Source organism: Triturus cristatus, chromosome 7, assembly GCF_964204655.1.
Source record: "Triturus cristatus chromosome 7, aTriCri1.1, whole genome shotgun sequence".
NCBI lineage: Eukaryota > Metazoa > Chordata > Amphibia > Caudata > Salamandridae > Triturus > Triturus cristatus.
Window position 1 is genome coordinate 556,947,729 of NC_140590.1, and position 17,155 is coordinate 556,964,883.

Sequence of the window (17,155 nt, forward strand, 5' to 3'; positions counted from 1 at the left end):
AAGCATACCTCCTCTCACACAAAAAGGATTAGGTTATTTACTCTGTAAGCATCTGGTCTTGGCATGTAGTGCAGTAGAGTCACATTCTTTGCATAAGTCCGCCATCTAGCGTTGGGCTCGGATGATTACAAGTTGTTTTTCTTCCTGGAAGTTTTCTTTGAGTCAAGAGGCTGTGTGACTCCTCCTCTTGGTAATACTGCGCATGATGATCGATCCCATTTCCAGATTGTTGTGCCATAGATAGGTGAGAATGGAGTACGATATGCATTAGTAATGTGATGTGCATGCAGTAGTATGATGCAAGTATAGAAAGTATATGAACTGCAACCCTCCCAATGTTTTTTTGGTGGGAGGAGGGATGGCCCATGTAAATCTATCGCACTACATGCCAAGAACAGATGCTTACAGGATAGTAACACTATCCATTCAAGGCATGTTTGCTGTAGATACACATGCGTTGCTTAGACTGTAAAGCAGTTCCTCTCTGTAGGCAGTGGTTAACCTGTGGGCGTTGAAGTTGTTTGAAAGAGTTCTTAGAACTGCTTGGCCATCATTGGCTTGTTGACGTGCTAAGATATCCACTAAATAATGTTTTGTGAATGTGTGTGGAGTGGACCATGTTGTGCTTTGTAAACATCAGGACGAGGCTTCTGAGTCCGTTTTTCGGTATGCACAATGGCCTTTTTGCAGTGGAGGACCGTAAGCAGCCTTTTTGGTCTGAGTCGATGTTTTGGGCTTTAGATCAGGGGTAAAAGTACTCACTGTCCGATGTTTCTGTGCCTGCTGAGGAATGGCAAAGTCCTGGTCGGATTGGGACTCTGAATCGGAATCGTGGTTCCTCTTGTGCTGCTGAAGCTTCCTAGCCTTCTTCCGGTTGGCAACCGAAGATGTCCGGAACATCATCTGCTGGTTTACGCCGCATTTCTTTGAGTCGAGAACATTGATCTCGAAGAGTCTTTTTTTATCAAAAAGACTTGCAGGCCTTACAGCTTTCCTCTTGATGATCGGGCGAGAGGTATACATTGCAAACGGAGTATTGCCCGGTATGGGGACACTTAGAGTGACATTTTGGAGACAAGCAGAATGGAGTTAGTTCCATACGCAGGTCATTCTCAGAAGGACTGTAGAAGCGGAAAAAGGAGGCCAAGCCGGCTGTGGCCCGTGGGCCAAGGAAGCGAGCCAATCACTCGGAACGTAATCAAACTACACTATCAAGATCATATTTCTTCGAGTGGGGATCTACTAGAGAACCAAAGTTAGCCCGAAAGAATCTCGAACCAGAGCACGAAAGATTACATCCGGACCTATCTGCGGAAATGGAGTTGATGATCATGCGCAGTATTACCAAGTGGAAGAGTCATACATCCTTGTGACTGGAAGAAAATGTCTTGGAACAAAAACAACTTACAATCATCCGAGCCCAACACTAGATGGCAGACTATTGCAAAGCATGAGTATCTATAGCAAGCATGCCTCCAACAATGAGTTTATCAGACTAAAGGCCACAGAAGGTAGAAGCTTATCCTTTGCCTCCAGGCTGAGGTACATCATGGGGGCATCTCCTTTATATATGGGCTTCCAGCTCATGAGCAGAATGCAAAGCAGGACAATAACTGAATAGTTACTACATTCCCCTTAGCTCGCAGCTGCGGCTTACATTAATGATAGGCATCTTCTTCATCAGTTCATCCAATACACGGCACATGCTCCTTGCAGAAAGATTAGCAGAAGCTTCCTTTGCTAGCATCTGCTGAGCCTCATCCATCCGCCCCTGCAGCACGTAGCTGATTACCTGTGTAAAAAAAAAAAAAAAAAAACGATCGCTGAAGATGTGGGTGGGGGGGGAGGGGGAATATAGTTTGCCGCTCTGGGCATATCCTGGACATACAAATGTGTGGCTGACCTACAGATAAGGGACTGGCCAGCATTACAAATGGGTAAAAAGCACAGATATGGAGATGGTATAGCCTACGAATAGATGACTTAACATACAGCTAAGGATGTAGCTATGCTTACAAACACATGACCAACATCTGGTTTTGTGGTGTCTAGGTCTACAATAAGTGACTGGCACGAATATAGCAGGAAACTATCCTTACAAACAGGTGATCAGCAAAGCGCTATTGTGATACAAAGTCCTACTATATGTGACTGATACAACAAGTTATCTGGCTCTCTAAACTGATTAATGTGTGACCACCAAAACAAAAAGAGGTGCCTAAACTTACAAATGTGTCACCTGCACAGATACTGGAGCAATCCACGTTTATAAGTAGGCGTGCTGCAAGCCATAGTCAGGAAACCAAGGTTTACAGAAGGGTGAAAGACACACAGCTATTTGGATCTTGAGGTTTAAAATATGTGGCAAACACACAAAGGAATTTCACAGCTTACAAAAAGGAGGCCAGCTTTAGAGGTATCGCAACTTACAAATGGGTTTCCAACACAGAGAGGGGGGGGTGTAGGCTTACAAACAAGTGACTATCATACAGCTATAGGGGGTCCCTAGGCTTACAGAGAATCCACACATAACAAGGAGTCGTTTGAAATTAACACAAAACGAAGATATAAAGTCAAGGGGCTTCATGCCAGCCCATTAGTGAATCTGAAAGATAATACAGAATTGATACCATTAAATAAATTCTCAGGGCCGAAAGGTACAAAGGACATTCTCAGAGAGGAAGGAAGCTAGCACCACTAAAGGCAATAATGGCTGCAGTGAGAGCTATTTAATAATCCCATCTCAGAAATCAGATCAACTAACAGTCCTCTGCTCCCACTGCCTGTCAGTGAATGCAACTTACAACATCCCAGTATTTGTCATGCTTCGTAGGACTTTCGGAACTAAGAACTTCTTGGGCCATACTGTCCACTTCACATACGTGCAGGCGAACCCAGTCAAGAAGATGAAGGAGAAGCGAGCCAGCTGTAAACATGAAGCAAAACAGTCACCTCCAGGAATAACACAGAAATTCAGTAGTAGAACCAAATAAGACCATCTAAAATACAGTTAACAAAGTACTATCTAAACAGATATTGTTAGTGTGCACGGGGTCAAGTCGAAATTTCAGAAATCTGATATTGCCGAGTATCTAAATGAGAAACATGACATAAGAACAATTCAGAGTTTGGAGAACTCGGTCCTCCATTTAAAATGTGCGGGAGTGCCCTCTCCTCCAAGCCATCGGCCCACCCGCCTCATTTAGAGTCTGTTGGTGTGAAAGATTCCTATCGATGGAAATCTTCTTCCAACAGCCCCTCTTACTGTCGCAGATGGAGTAGGTGCCGTGGGAGGAATCGCATGAATCCACCCTATTATTTTTCATAAACGTTTTTTTTATTCATTTCAAAGATACTGAACCACCACACAGGTACAGCAGGGTATACCGGCCCTGAACCATACAACCCAGAGTGGAATTTCATTGACCCCCTGAAGTTCAATTCATCCCAGAGAACAGTCCATAGTGGTGTCACCACTTACCCCAAAAACTCTACCATGTTCAGCGGGGCAACCTCTAGCAGGTAGAAGGGCTTCTCCTGCTGTCCATCATTCTCATCCTCTCACACCAGGTCTTAACAGAGGTAGGCTCCTGGGTTCACTAGCCCCGGGCACTGCCTCTCTTGGCCACTAAGTAAGCCATGCCGGGGCTCGGCCAAGATAGCGCCGAGGTAAGTCGAGCCTTGACGACTCTTCTGCCCGCCGCCGTCCTAAACAGTGCTTTCCGGGTCCGGCCCGGGGCATATGAAGCACCGGAGGGGCCGCTAACACCTCAGAAGACTGGTGGCAAAGCGACCCCGAGCGACCTAGCTGAGAAGCAGCTGATGAGGTTGTTGTGATTTCTATAGTTATGTCCCTGCGCGGACGCCTGACTACCTTTGCTAATGTTGTGTCCCAGCTGTGACTCCGTACCAGCTGTGATGTCCATTGACAGTTGAAAGCTGATCTCGAACACGCTCAGACGTTGTTTCTGCTCCAGACATTCCTGGAGCCTGTGTTGGTTATTTGTACAATAAAGTACTCGTAAACTTCACTCATCTTGCGTGAGTACTTTACAAAGTGGCGACGAGCGCCAACACAGGAACCCACGAAGCAGCACAAATAAAAACAGATGAAAAGTTTGTGGCATGAAAATTCGTGAAATTGAAGCAGAAAAAGAATACGACAATGGTACGGAATATGAACTTAAATAATCGCTGTAGGAAATACATTGAAGGTCAGTGAAAGATTTCGTGAGGAAATTATATCTGTATACTAAGACGAACTGCATGAGTAAATAATTGATGGACTGCTTTGCTGTACCGAGTTATCGGAAGTCTGCGTGTGTAAATTCAAGGAAGTAACCGCGGAGAGATCCAACTTTAAAACTTCAAGTTGGTTATCGTGGATCTGCCCATGCACTCATCTATGGACATTCGTTCCAACTCTTCTACAGAGGTGTAAACGCTCGTCCGAATGTAAAATACACGAGTGAGCAATAACGTGGTTGCAGTACAACCTGGAAAATTGTGAGTACAACAAAGGTACATTCTTCATGAAAGAAACAGCTTGGGGTGAAGAAACTGTCACAACGGACTTCCAACTGAAATAACGATCAGCTGCTGTGCGCGTATCGACACATGTAATCTGACGTAGCAACGTTGACGCAAGGACTGAACATCTAGCTGCCATCTTGACTGAAACAATTTTCAGCGTTCTAGTCTACATGTAGCGTGCGTCGGCGCCATTTCAGGAAGCTGTGTAGACACGGACTAGCGCAATCGCATTACGGAGCCCAGAGGAGTTTCGTGAGTGAGAACAATTGGAAGCTTTACGCGCACATTCAAGGTAACCTTATATTGAATAGAAAAGTCGCGCTCACAAGGAAATTGAAAATTACACGAGTTAAAACTGTAATGTACTTGCGAAATTGAATCCATAGAGCATTAACCTGCTCATCATCTTCGCTTGCCTACTGCTTCAAAGGATCAGTCTGCAACTGTTTCAACACAATAAAAATCGGAGGGTTTCATAAAAGGCAACATTTTTAAAAGATCCCCAAACCTTACCGTTTTATTCTTGGAAAATATTTATTCATCAGTAGTCTAACTTTGAGAAATCTATTGCGTATGTGCATCACAAACTAACCTGCGTTAAAAAATTCTTTGTACCACACAACATTTTACGTCTAATATAACATGGCATCAGGTTGTATTTGGAACTGGTCTCCCCCAGAAACCTTCTTGCGTGGAGGTGGTGAACCGACTCTTAAGTGGGAAGAATGGAGGGAGTATTTTTTTAACTACATTTCGACATTGGAGGAGGATGATGAGGTAAAACCCGAAAAAAAATACAAAATGTTAATGCACTGTTTCGGCGCAGGAGGTATGAAGGTTTATAACTCAATTAATAAAAAAGTTAGAGCTGAAAATGAAGGGGACATTTTTAAATGCAATAGATGATTTAAACACTTATTACAAACCCACAGTTTGCGTAGGGTAGATCGTTATAAATTTTTTCATCGCAAACAGGGTAAAGATGGTTCAATAGATGACTTTATTTCTGCTTTAAAAAACCTGGCAATTACTTGTAGATTTGGTGCACTCCACAACGAATTTATCAGAGATCAAATCGTAATGCAGGGCCCCAACAAAAATATCCTGGACAACCTATGGGCCAAAGGGGAATATCCCCTGCAAAACATCATCGATATTGCACGCAAAGCCGAACTAACGAGGGCATTGCGCTAAAGCTGTTCTTACATAAAACAAAGAAAAGAAGGACAGTAGAAATGTGAGCAAAGTGAGCGATCACAAAGTCAACACTAAACAGACTTGGAATAAAGGGGGATACAAACCTCAAATAAAAAAATACGAAACAAGGAACTGGGGACGATGCTACAGATGTGGAAGTGCATCACACATGGCAAATGATTTAAAATGTCCAGCGCGCGAGGTAAAATGTTCAAATTGCGGAGTTAAAGGACATTTTTTCAAGGCATGCAACAAACGGAAACCAAGGCAAGTAGAATTGGTAGATGTATGCGATGAACAAAAACAAGGCATGTCAGATGAAGAGGATATCAACATGTTCGTACTCAACATAGAGGATGAATAAGATGGTAAAGCAACTGGAATGAACTATACCAAAACCAAAAAAACAGTTTGCAACATGACCATAGGAGGAGTTAACATAAGCATCATGGCAGACTCCGGTTCGCCCTATACAATAATGAATGAAAGGGTTTGGTCAGAGAAATTCAAAGAGACAATCGGTGAACATCTTAAAAAACCAGACATAGTGATAAAATCATTCACAGGGGAGCCAATTGATGTGTGTGGCTACAGAGAATTCAATTTTGAATACAAAGGCAGGGAGTCCGCAGGGAAACTGTACGTGTCCAGGATTGGTCCATCAGTTCTGGGATGGATGGACCAGGGGAACCTGGGAATAATTCTAGATCCCAGGAGAACGGATCCCGTTTTGAGTGTAACAGAGCACGATGATTATGCAAACTGCTTACTGAATGAGTTTCCGCGAGTATTCAGCGGAAAGGTTGGCGCATTGAAGGGGTACCAACATAAAATTAAACTTAAGCCAATCACTACCCCCGTTATGCATAAAGTGAGGAATGTTCCTTTTGCAGTAAGAAATGAAGTCAAAGACCAACTTGATAAACTTCTTGAAGGAAAAATAATTGAGAAGGTAGAGGCGTCGGAGTGGGTCGTACCATTAGTTATCGCAAAACGGTCAAATGGCAAGTTGAGACTCTGTGTGGACCTTCGCGATCTAAACAAGAACATAGTTGTGGAGCAGTACCCACTCCCGAAAATGAATGAGATGCTGGCCACGACTAAGGGAATTAAGTGGTTCTCCACAATTGACTTGAAATCGGCATATCACCAGGTACCACTTCATCGGGACAGCAAAAAACTGACAACGTTCATAACACCCTTTGGGTGTTTCAGGTTCACACGTGTTCCATTTGGCCTCGCCTTAGCGGCGGCCATGTTCCAGAGACTGATGCATAATATTTTTGATGGAGTTCCGGACATTTTAATCTTTCAGGACGACATCCTTGTCATGGGCAGAACCAGAGCGGAGCATGACAAGAGGGTCAAGCAAGTGCTTGAGATCCTGGATAAAAAAGGGTTAACAGCAGAACATCTCAAATGTAAATTTACGAGTGACTCCGTCAACTATCTGGGGCACCAAATAACGGGGGATGGTATAAGCCCTAAAAAAGAACTGATGCAAGCGATAAAGGAATCGCCAGTGCCCACCAACAAGGATGAACTGCAAACATTCTTGGGAATGGTGGAGTTCTACTCGAAGTTTATAAAGAATTTTTCACACAAATCACATGAACTCAGACAACTTCTAAAATTGAAGAATAAATTCGAGTGGACGGAAGAATGTGACAAAATGTTTAAAAGCATAAAAAAAGATATGTGCACCGCTCTACCCCTGCAAGGATTTGACACTTCATTAAAAAAAGTTGTGACTACAGACGCAAGTAACAAGGGTTTGGGTGCAGTACTCACCCAAAAAGACTAAGGGTGAGGAGTATACTATAGCCTTCGCTTCACGCTCTCTCACTCCTGCAGAAGAGAACTTTTCAGTAATAGAGCGTGAAGCCCTGGCTTGCGTGTGGGCACTGGAACATTTCAGGCACTTTGTATGGGGTAGGAAAGTCACCTTGTGCACTGATCACAAACCTCTGACAAAAGTATTCACCACCAAAGGTCTGTACACAGCCTCCCCAAGATTAGCCAGATTGTCCGTACGTTTATTTGACTTCATGTATGACAGAGTACGTTCCAGGAATAAAAAACGTAGTAGCGGACTTCCTAAGCAGGATGCCAGTAGGTAAAGCAAGCAGCGAAGAAAATTCCGAATTGGAGGAGATCGCCGTCGCAAGTGTACTTGAGCAAACAAGTGGTATATCTAAGGAAGAGTGGTTTATGGAACAAGACAAGGATAGTACTATGAATCAAGTAATACGCATGTTGAAAGATGGTTGGGTCACCAAACACAAGCAAGCTGAAGAATTCAAAGCCTTCTGGGAGGTGAGAAATGAACTATCATATGAAGACTGGTTCCTCCTCAGAAGCGGAAGATTTGTACCACCCTACAAAATAAGAAGCAAATTACTCAAACTTTGTCACGAAGGGCATCTGGGTATTGTAAAAACGAAAGGAAGAGTAAAAAACATGTATTGGTGGCCAGGAATCAACTTAGAGATAGAAAGAGCAGTAAGGGAGTGTGCCCTCTGCATGAACTCGGACAAAGCACAGGTAACGTTCAGACCGCCCCTACAACCCATTCCCAGCCCAGGTATGCCATGGGAAAGAATTGGAGTGGACATAATGGGTCCAGTAAACAATGGGCAGGAAAAGTGGTATGTGATTGTTATGATTGACCACTTTACAAAGTGGCCAGAAGTAAAATTTACTAATAACCCTGAAGCGTCAAACGTTGTTAAGTTTATGGATGAAATTTTCATTCCAGAGGGGCTGCCCAAACAAATTGGGAGTGATAATGGCACTCAATTTACTTCTGAAATTTTCAAGAATTACATCATAAAGAATAATATTGTTCACAAAACCACGTCTGTCTACCACCCAGCTGGAAATGGAGCTGTTGAAAGATTCAACAGGGTTATCAATGGGATTATTCAAATAGCTAACAGCAATAACCTAAATTGGAGACAGGAGACACTAAAGACTGTTTGGGCATACAGAATAACTCCATGCGAAACTACTGGGCACAGCCCTTTTGAACTGATGCGAGGAAGAACCCCTTTAAAAAAGGACAATGCGGGTTGGATCAAAGCTGCAAAGAGAGTAGACTGATCGACTCAACAGGTCCTAGAGAAGCTTTGGAAATCTCAGTCTGCGGGCAAGGAAATTTATGACAAAAGACACGGAAGTAAACCAGTGGAACTCAAAGTAGGAGACCTGGTCAAAGTAAATAGAAGTGGGCATATTGCTAAGGGTCAGGATAGATTCACACCTCCACTCTTGGTCCGTGAAGTTTATTGCAATTCCGCACTTCTTAGTGACGGAAGGGTGTGGCATTTCTCCAATCGCTCATCCTTCTTCAGACACCCTTTTAATGACAACTCTTCTTCCACGTCCAAGGAACTTGTCAATGGTACATCTTAAGGACAGAAGTACAAATCTGCACAACCATGTGCATTTGATTATGACTCCGACAATGAATTTCCCACGGAGCATACGCCCACGGACAGCCAGAGTGCGAACGCCACCCCTGGGCATGTTGACAGGCCATCCGCTTAGGCTACCCCGGGAAGAGTCAGACGGAAGTTGCCCACACCACCAGCACAGGGCAATGTAGAACCTGTAGTTACAAGCAGGGCTGGTAGGCTTCTAGGCCCGCCGACAAAGTTTAGAGACTACATTTATGAGTAAACTCTGCCTTCCCTCCTTCTCCTTCCTTCCCCTCCTTTCCCCGTTTTTCCCACCCTTATACTTTTCCCAAGGAAGGAGGATGTGTTGTGATTTCTATAGTTATGTCCCTGCGCGGACGCCTGACTACCTTTGCTAATGTTGTGTCCCAGTTGTGACTCCGTACCAGCTCTGATGTCATCAGCTGCCAACTGTCCGTTGACAGTTGACAGCTGATCTCGAACACGCTCAGATGTTGTTTCTGCTCCAGACATTTCTGGAGCCTGTGTTGGTTATTTGTACAATAAAGTACTCGTAAACTTGACCCATCTTGCGTGAGTACTTTACAGAGGTCTGTCGGGGGAGGTGGGGCAAGTGCGCTGCGGCGGCCCGCGTGCTCAAAGCTGGAACTGGCTTGCGCGAGTGCTGAGGCTTCCGCTCTGAGGCTGTGAGAGGTGGGCCGGGGGTGCGGACGCCTACCGCGCTGCGCTACTCCCTTTTCTACACCGAGAGCCTGTACCGGACACAGCAATACCGGGCCGAAGTCGAGGCCGTAAGCGGCCATACTTTGCAGGCGCAGCCGGACGAGAGTCTCGAGGTGAGAAGGAGGGGCGAGGTGGCGCACGAAGTTGGAGTCCGGGGTTCGGCCTCCCTGCTGTGACTCCTTCTCGGCGGCCGGACCGGCCCGAGACAGGCAGCCCCCACCCATCCCCCCCCCCCACTGGCGGCATACAGAGGACTGAGCGACGACCTCCAAGCATCAACGAAGGGGAGACTGGCTCGGACCCAGGTTAACTGGTGGCAAGCACTGCAACCTCAGCCTTGAAGAGACAAGGGTGGTACGCTGCAGGCAGGGCTTTACAGAGTCTCCCCTTCACCAAGCACAGATCAGAGGGCACCTCAGATGGGGCAAGACATACACCCCTCCCCCCCAAAGACTGGTGGAGCGCTTGGTTTAGCCACAGCGCCCCTGACGCAAGTGGAGGAGAGGGCCCGGGCCAGAACGAAGCTGCAGGAAGACTTGTTGGGGTTCCGTGTCCCCTGTGCGTGCTCCTCCGCCCTACTTCTCGACAGGCGGTTCGGCCCGTGGTGGGCTGGCGCCACTGGGGGCGGGAGGAGGGGTGTGGCACACCTGGTGAGGTGCGCACCGCAAAGCCAGACGGCTTCCACAGTTACTACACGCCGGGGTTCCAGAGACGCCGGGGGAGACAGCGGCCCAGGGGGCGACGCCACGTAGGCCCCCTCTTACGCGCTTGCCAATCTCAGGGCTACCACAGTGGCGGCGCTACCACAGTGGGGGCGCAAACACAGGGCACACGGATGCCCGATCTGAGAGCAGCCACCCGGCGCAGCTTTTTTTGCCGGACAATTCCTGAGACAGCAGCCAGGCAGCGAGAGAAGAAGCACATCGAACCAGAAGACCCCAGACGCCTGGTAGCGCCGTTTCATTTACAATGGCAACCAGGCGCCCCAAAAAAGGCCCCTCGATTGAAGACCTCCTCTCCCGCGTGGGGCCACATCAGAGGACGCTGCTGCGCTGCCGGGCGGGACGGGGTCCCACCCAGATAATACCACGGAAGAACCAGTGACAAGGTAGTTTATGGAAGCACTGTTTACTTCCCTCCGAGACAAACTCCTCTGTAAAAAGTGAATTCGCCCAGGAGCTCAAGGAGGCCTAGGGAGATGTGGATGACCAGGGAGATGTGGATGCCCTGGGAGAGCGCGTGGCGGATCTGGAGGAGGAAAAGGAAGCGAGCCGCGATGAGGAGACAGAGTGCCTTCAACAGGAGGTTATCCGACTCCGGGAGCAGCACGTCGACATGCAGGCACAGCTAGAAGACTTGGAAAATCTCTCCCGGAGGAACAATGTGCACATTAGAGGAGTGGCGTCAGGGGCAGAGGGGGATGACATTTTTGGTTTTGTCCGAGACCTTTTCCACCTTTTTTGGGGGGGGGGGCCCTCCGCAATCTCAGATTCAACTGGACAGAGCACATAGGGTGGGCCTTCCCAGGCAGAACGTTTCTAGCCCTCCGGACATACTAGTCTGCCTGCATGACTTTCAAGTTAAAGAGGAGATTCTGAAGAAGGCACGCAGTACCCACCCTTTTAACTTCCAAGGCCAGTCCCCCACCCTTTTTCAGGACCTCGCGGCTCTTACCCTGCAGAAACGCCGATCGGTCCGCCCGGCAATGGCGCAGCTCCGGAGCCTGGGCATTTCCTACTCCTGGGGTGTAAGAAAGTGGCTCTGTATATACTGTTCCCAAATAGGTACAGGGTGCACAGAGTCCACAGTCCCCAGAGGTTTGGCAGAGGCTAAGGTTAGATATAACCTTACTCTCTAAAATGGTAGCTTGGTCGAGCAGTAAGGCAGTATCAGAGGACAGTGTAAAGCATTTGTTGTACACGCTCAGTCAGCAAATGGTCTCACACACAAGAACTGAACTCTAGGTCAATGGTTTGTATATAAAAATAAATGGTTGTTTTATTTTAGAACCAACAATAGGTATCAAAATATACTTTCTCAGAATGATATGCTTTAGTTAAACACTTTCAATAGGCAATAGACTTTTGAATGCAATAGATACAGTTGTTGCAATAGGCAACACAATTCAAACACAATTATAACATTGAGCTCAATGGGACGTTGTAAGTAAATGCAATTTTAGTTACTTTACGAATGATTTTCTTACTCCGGGTTGGATCCTGGATTCAACCTGGTGCATTTCCTGTAAACAGTCAAAACAATTCGTTTTTGTTACACAGGCGATTTTTAAGGAATATTTGTAAGTTTGAAAAATCGACACTGTTATCCTATGGAGGAAAATCAAGTTATAGGTAAGTACGGTTGTAATTACTTTTCAGGGTCAGTGCTGGGCACCAAGATCCAGCACTAGGATCTCTCCTGATAGCAGGTGAGTAATTTCGTTTTAGTTGATCGGCTGAGCTTTAGTGAATATTTTAAAGTTTCAAAACTCGACACTTAGAAGAATTTCCAAGTGAAACCAGTCAATGTTACCCTATGGAAGAAAAGTGAGTTTTCGGCTTTTGGGTAAGTACTCGACTGGCAGAGTGAAGGTTCTGGGCATAGACTCAGGGGTCACCCTCAGCGGCACAGGGGCAGCCGGGTGCAGAGAGAGTTAGGCCCAATGTTATCCTATGGCGGACAGGGGGCCTTTGGTTGGTGGCTGCTGGCAAGCAGGCCACGCGGCTGTGGGAGCTGGGCTCCTGGTCACTTACTCAGGGCAAGTGGGGAAGTAGATTAGGGTAGATGTTGCACTCCCAGGGGCACTCGGGCAGCTGGGTGCAGGGTGCTTTTGAGCTGTCGGGCGCTCAATGGATTTCAATGGAGAAGCTCAGTGACGAACAAAGGCAGCAAACTCGGGGACGAAGATTCTTCAGGTGCGACCACCACTTCAAGAGGTAAGTTGGGAAGCTGTAGGTTAGGTAGGCACCCAGGAGCTGGGCACAGGAGGTCGCAGGGCGCCGGGTGCAGGGGTGACTTTTCGCGTCGGGAAATCTTACCCTCAGCTGGTCGCGGTTGGGGGGGGGGGGGTCTCTGGTGTTGAAGCTGCAGGCGTCGTCAGGAGCGTCGAGGAGGGTCCTTGGGTGCTGGATTCGGGGTCACAGTCGCCGGGGGGACGTCCTCGTGGTCTTTGTCCACTCCGGCACAGGCCAGGCTTGGCGGGTACAGAGTGTGCAGGAGTCGTGGTCCCTGGCTGGAGCCAGGGGTCTGTTACTTGCTTTGAGCAGAACCACTGCTCGTGGGAGTCCCAGTCTTTTAGAGTCACAAGGCAGTCTGGTTCTCCGGGGTTTTTGAGATTGCTGACCACTGGAGACGCCGGGGTTTAGCAGGAGCAGGTTCGAGGGTCGACAGGCCTGTAGGGCTGGGGCCAAGTCAGTTGGTGTCGTCCTCTTGTTAGCAGCTGCACGGCAGGTCTTCTTTCTTCTTGTTCTTCTTGCTTTTTTCGGAATCGGGATCTGAGGAAGGTAGGTTCAGGGTGCCCCTAAATACTAAATTTAGGGGCATTACAGGTAGGTAAAGGGCAGGGACCAAAGGGTCCCATCCCAGGGGTGGGTACACCCCCTATCCTGCCACTCTCCTGTGGGAGGGGGCAGTAGCCTAGTCCCGATTGGGCAGGGCTCCCCATCTTTAAGATGGCGAGAGCCCGGAGATGTGCTTCACCTCGCCTCCTCCACCTGAGGGGTGGGGTTGGCAGAGGCTGGCACACCCCCTTTCCTCCATTGGGGTTTCCCGCCAGCCTTCCTGCCAGAGTGGGGGTCATACAGCAAGTGGCCTGAAGAAGCTCACAAAGGCGGCATGCCATTGAAGCTTCCCCTGCCCATCCTGGGGGAGGAGACCTAGCACCCCGCCCAGGATGTGCATTGTTGCAGGTCCAGGAGCGCGGATAGCTCTCTACCCAGGGGTCCAGCAACATGTCTGCTGTGTGGCAGCCTAGGCAGCCCCTCAGACAGGACGTGTATTGTAGGTTAGGTTCAGAGTGCAAATCTAAGTTGCCCTCTGTCGTGCATCTTACATTAAATCCTACACTGGCATCAGTGTGGGTTTAATGTGCTGAGAAGTTTGATACCAAACTTCTCAGTCTTCAGTGTAGCCATCATGGTGCTGTGGAGTTCGTGTTGACGACCTCCCAGCACCATATACTCTTAATGGCAGCACTGCACTTACAATGCCCAGGAATGGACTTGGGTACTGTAGGGGTACAGGGCTCATGCACCTGTGACCATACCACTGGCACAGGGCACCCAGCTAGAGGGGTGACTGAGGTATGCCAGGGCAGTGTGTGTTGTGGGCATGGCACACAGGGATGTGTGCCATGTCGACTCTGTTTTGTTCTGCACCAAGACACCAAGGGTTTAGGCTTCATGCAGTTTTAGGGAAGGAACATAGGCCCTGGGTACCTGATTGGCAGGAGCCCAGGGCACACTCAGTCAAAGTACATCAGCAATTCAGCAAAAAGTGGGGACATACCATGCAAGAAAGATGGCACTCTCTCACACAACCCCTACCCAAACGAAAGGTGAAGAGACTAACCTTGCCCTATGGAGTCTTCATTGTCTAAGTGGAAGAACATGAAAAGTCCATCTGCATTGGCAGTCCCTGGTTCCCTGTAGGGAGATGGACCACCTTAGTAGTTTTGGATTTTCCCCTTTCATTTGCATTAGCCATCTGAGAGGTCTGTGGTCAGTTTGAAACAGGAAGCGAGTACCAAACAAGTATGGCCTCAACTTCTTCAGGGACCAAACCACAGCAAAGGCCTCCCTCTCAATGGAACTCCAACGCTGCTCTCTGGGGAGAAGCCTCCTGCTTATAAAAGCAACAGGTTGGTCATGGCCTTCATCATTGGTCTGGGATAGGACCGCTCCTATCCCTAGCTCAGAGGCATCAGTCTGCACTATGAACTGCTTTGCATAATCTGGAGCGTTTAGAATTGGTGCGGAGCACATTGCTTCTTTCAGGGTGTCAAAAGCCTTTTGTCAACTAACTGTCCAGTTAACTTTCTTGGGCATCTTCTTGGAGGTAAGTTCTGTGAGGGGAGTCACAATGGACCCATATCCCTTCACAAACATCCTGTAGTACCCAGTCAAGCCAAGGAATGCCCTGACTTGAGTCTGGATTGTTGGAGCTGCCCAGTCCAGGATTGTGAGAAAGTGCCATCTTTCTTGCATGGTATGCCCCCACTTTTTGCTGAATTGCTGAATGTACTTTGACTGAGTGTGCCCTGGACTCCTGCCAATCAGGTGCCCAGGGCCTAGGTTCCTTCCCTAAAACCTAAAATCCCAAATTGGCAAACTCTGGCCACATGTCAGCCCCTGGTAAATGGTATCCTAGGTACCCAGGACCTTGTGACCAGGGAAGGCCTCTAAGGGCTGCAGCACTTATTGTGCCACCCTTAGAGGCCCTGTACCCTAACACAACCACACTGCCCTTGCAGGCGGAGTGTCTAGGTACAAGGCAAAACAAAGAGTCGACATGGCACACATCCCTGTGTGCCATGCCCACAACCTACACTGCCCTGGCATACATCAGCCACCCCTCTAGCTGGGTGCCCTATGCCAGTGGTGTGGGCGCACAAGCCCTGTGCCTCTACAGTACCCTGGTCCATTTCTGGGCACTGTAAGTGAAGTGCTGCCATTTAAGAGTATATGGTGCTGAAAGCTCGTCAAACACGAACTCCACAGCACCATAATGGCAACACTGAAGACTGAGAAGTTTGGTATCAAACTTCTCAGCACATTAAACCCGCACTGATGCCAGTGTGGAATTTAATGTACAAAGCACTACAGAGGGCATATTAGAGATGCCCCCTGAAACCCAACCTACAATCCACGTCTGGTCTGAGAGGCTGCCTAGGTTGCCACACAGAAGACATGTTGCTGGACCCCTGGGTGGAGAGCCCCCGCTCTCCTGGGCCTGCAACAATGCACATCCTGGGCGAGGTGATAGGTGTCCTCCCCCAGGATGGGCAGGGGGAAGCTTCAAAGGCATGCCGCCTCTGTGAGCTTCTTCAGGCCACTTGCTGTACCCAGCAAACTGGCCCCCACCGGTTCTGACCCTCACTCTGGCGGGAAGACTGGCCGGAAACCCCAAGTAAGGACAGGGGATGTGCCAGCCTGCCAACCCCACCCCTCAGGTGGGGGAGGCGAGGTAAAGCACATCTCCGGGCGCTCGCCATCTTGAAGATGGGAAGCCATGCCCAATCAGGACTAGGCTACTGCCCCCCCTCCCACTCCCACAGGAGAGTGGCAGGATAGGGGGTGTACCCACCCCAGGGCAGGGACCATTGGTCCCTGCCCTTTACCTACCAGTAACGCCCCTAAATCTAGTATTTAGAGGCACCCTGAACCTTCCTTCTCCAGATTCCGAAAAAGCAATGAAGAGCGAGAAGAAAGACGACCCGCCGTGCAGCTGCTAAGAAGAGGAAGACACCAACTGCTTTGGCCCCAGCCCTACCGGCCTGTCGACCCTCAAACCTGCTCCTGCTAAATCCCAGCACCACTTGTGGTCAGCAACCTCACAAACCTCGGAGGACCTGGCTACCTTGTGACTCTGAGCATCTTGGACTCCCATGGGCAGTGGCTCTGCTCAAAGCAAGTTTCTAACCCCTGGCATCAGCCCGGAACCGCGAACCCTGCACACTCTGCACCCGCCAAGCCTGGCCTGTGCCGGAGTGGACAAAGACCCCGAGGACGTCCCCCCAGCGACTGTGACCCCGAATCTGGCACCCAAGGACTCACCTCGACACTCCTGACGACGCCTGCAGCCTCAGAACCAGGGACCCCCCCCCCAACCGTGATCAACAGAGGGTAAGATTTCCCGACATCAAAAGGCACCCCGGCGCCCTGCGGCCCCCTGTGCCAGACTCCTGGGTACCTACCTATCCTCCAACTACCCAACTTACCTCTCGAAGTGGTGGTGGCACCTGAAGAATCTTCGTCCCCGAGCTTGCAGCCTTTGTTCGCCCTGGAGCTTTCCCATTGAAAACCATTGAGCGCCCGAAGGCTCAAAAGCACCCTGCACCCAGCCACCCAAGTGGCCCTGGCAGTGTAACTTCTACTCCTACCTACTTCCCCATTTGCCCTGAGCAAGTGACCAGGAGCCCAGCTCCCACAGCTGCATGGCCTGCTAGTCAGCAGCCACCAACCAAGAGCCCCTGCCTCCCATAGGATAACATTGGGCCTAACTCACTCTGCACCCGGCCGCCCCAGTGCCGCTGAGGGTGTAACAACTGCACCAACCTGACCCTG

The 17,155-nt window shown here is 48.8% G+C and overlaps 1 protein-coding gene across 1 annotated transcript in view; it reads right to left on the reverse strand.

Moving 5' to 3' along the window:
- NUP85 (nucleoporin 85) overlaps positions 1-17,155 on the reverse strand; it is a 352,506-nt gene that overhangs the window by 133,472 nt on the left and 201,879 nt on the right. The window contains exons 7-8 of the mRNA XM_085617042.1: positions 2,805-2,926; positions 1,658-1,792 (exon numbers count right to left, since the gene is read on the reverse strand). Of these exons, the coding sequence (XP_085473168.1) occupies positions 1,658-1,792; positions 2,805-2,926 (257 nt within the window). The remainder of the gene's footprint in view (positions 1-1,657; positions 1,793-2,804; positions 2,927-17,155) is intronic.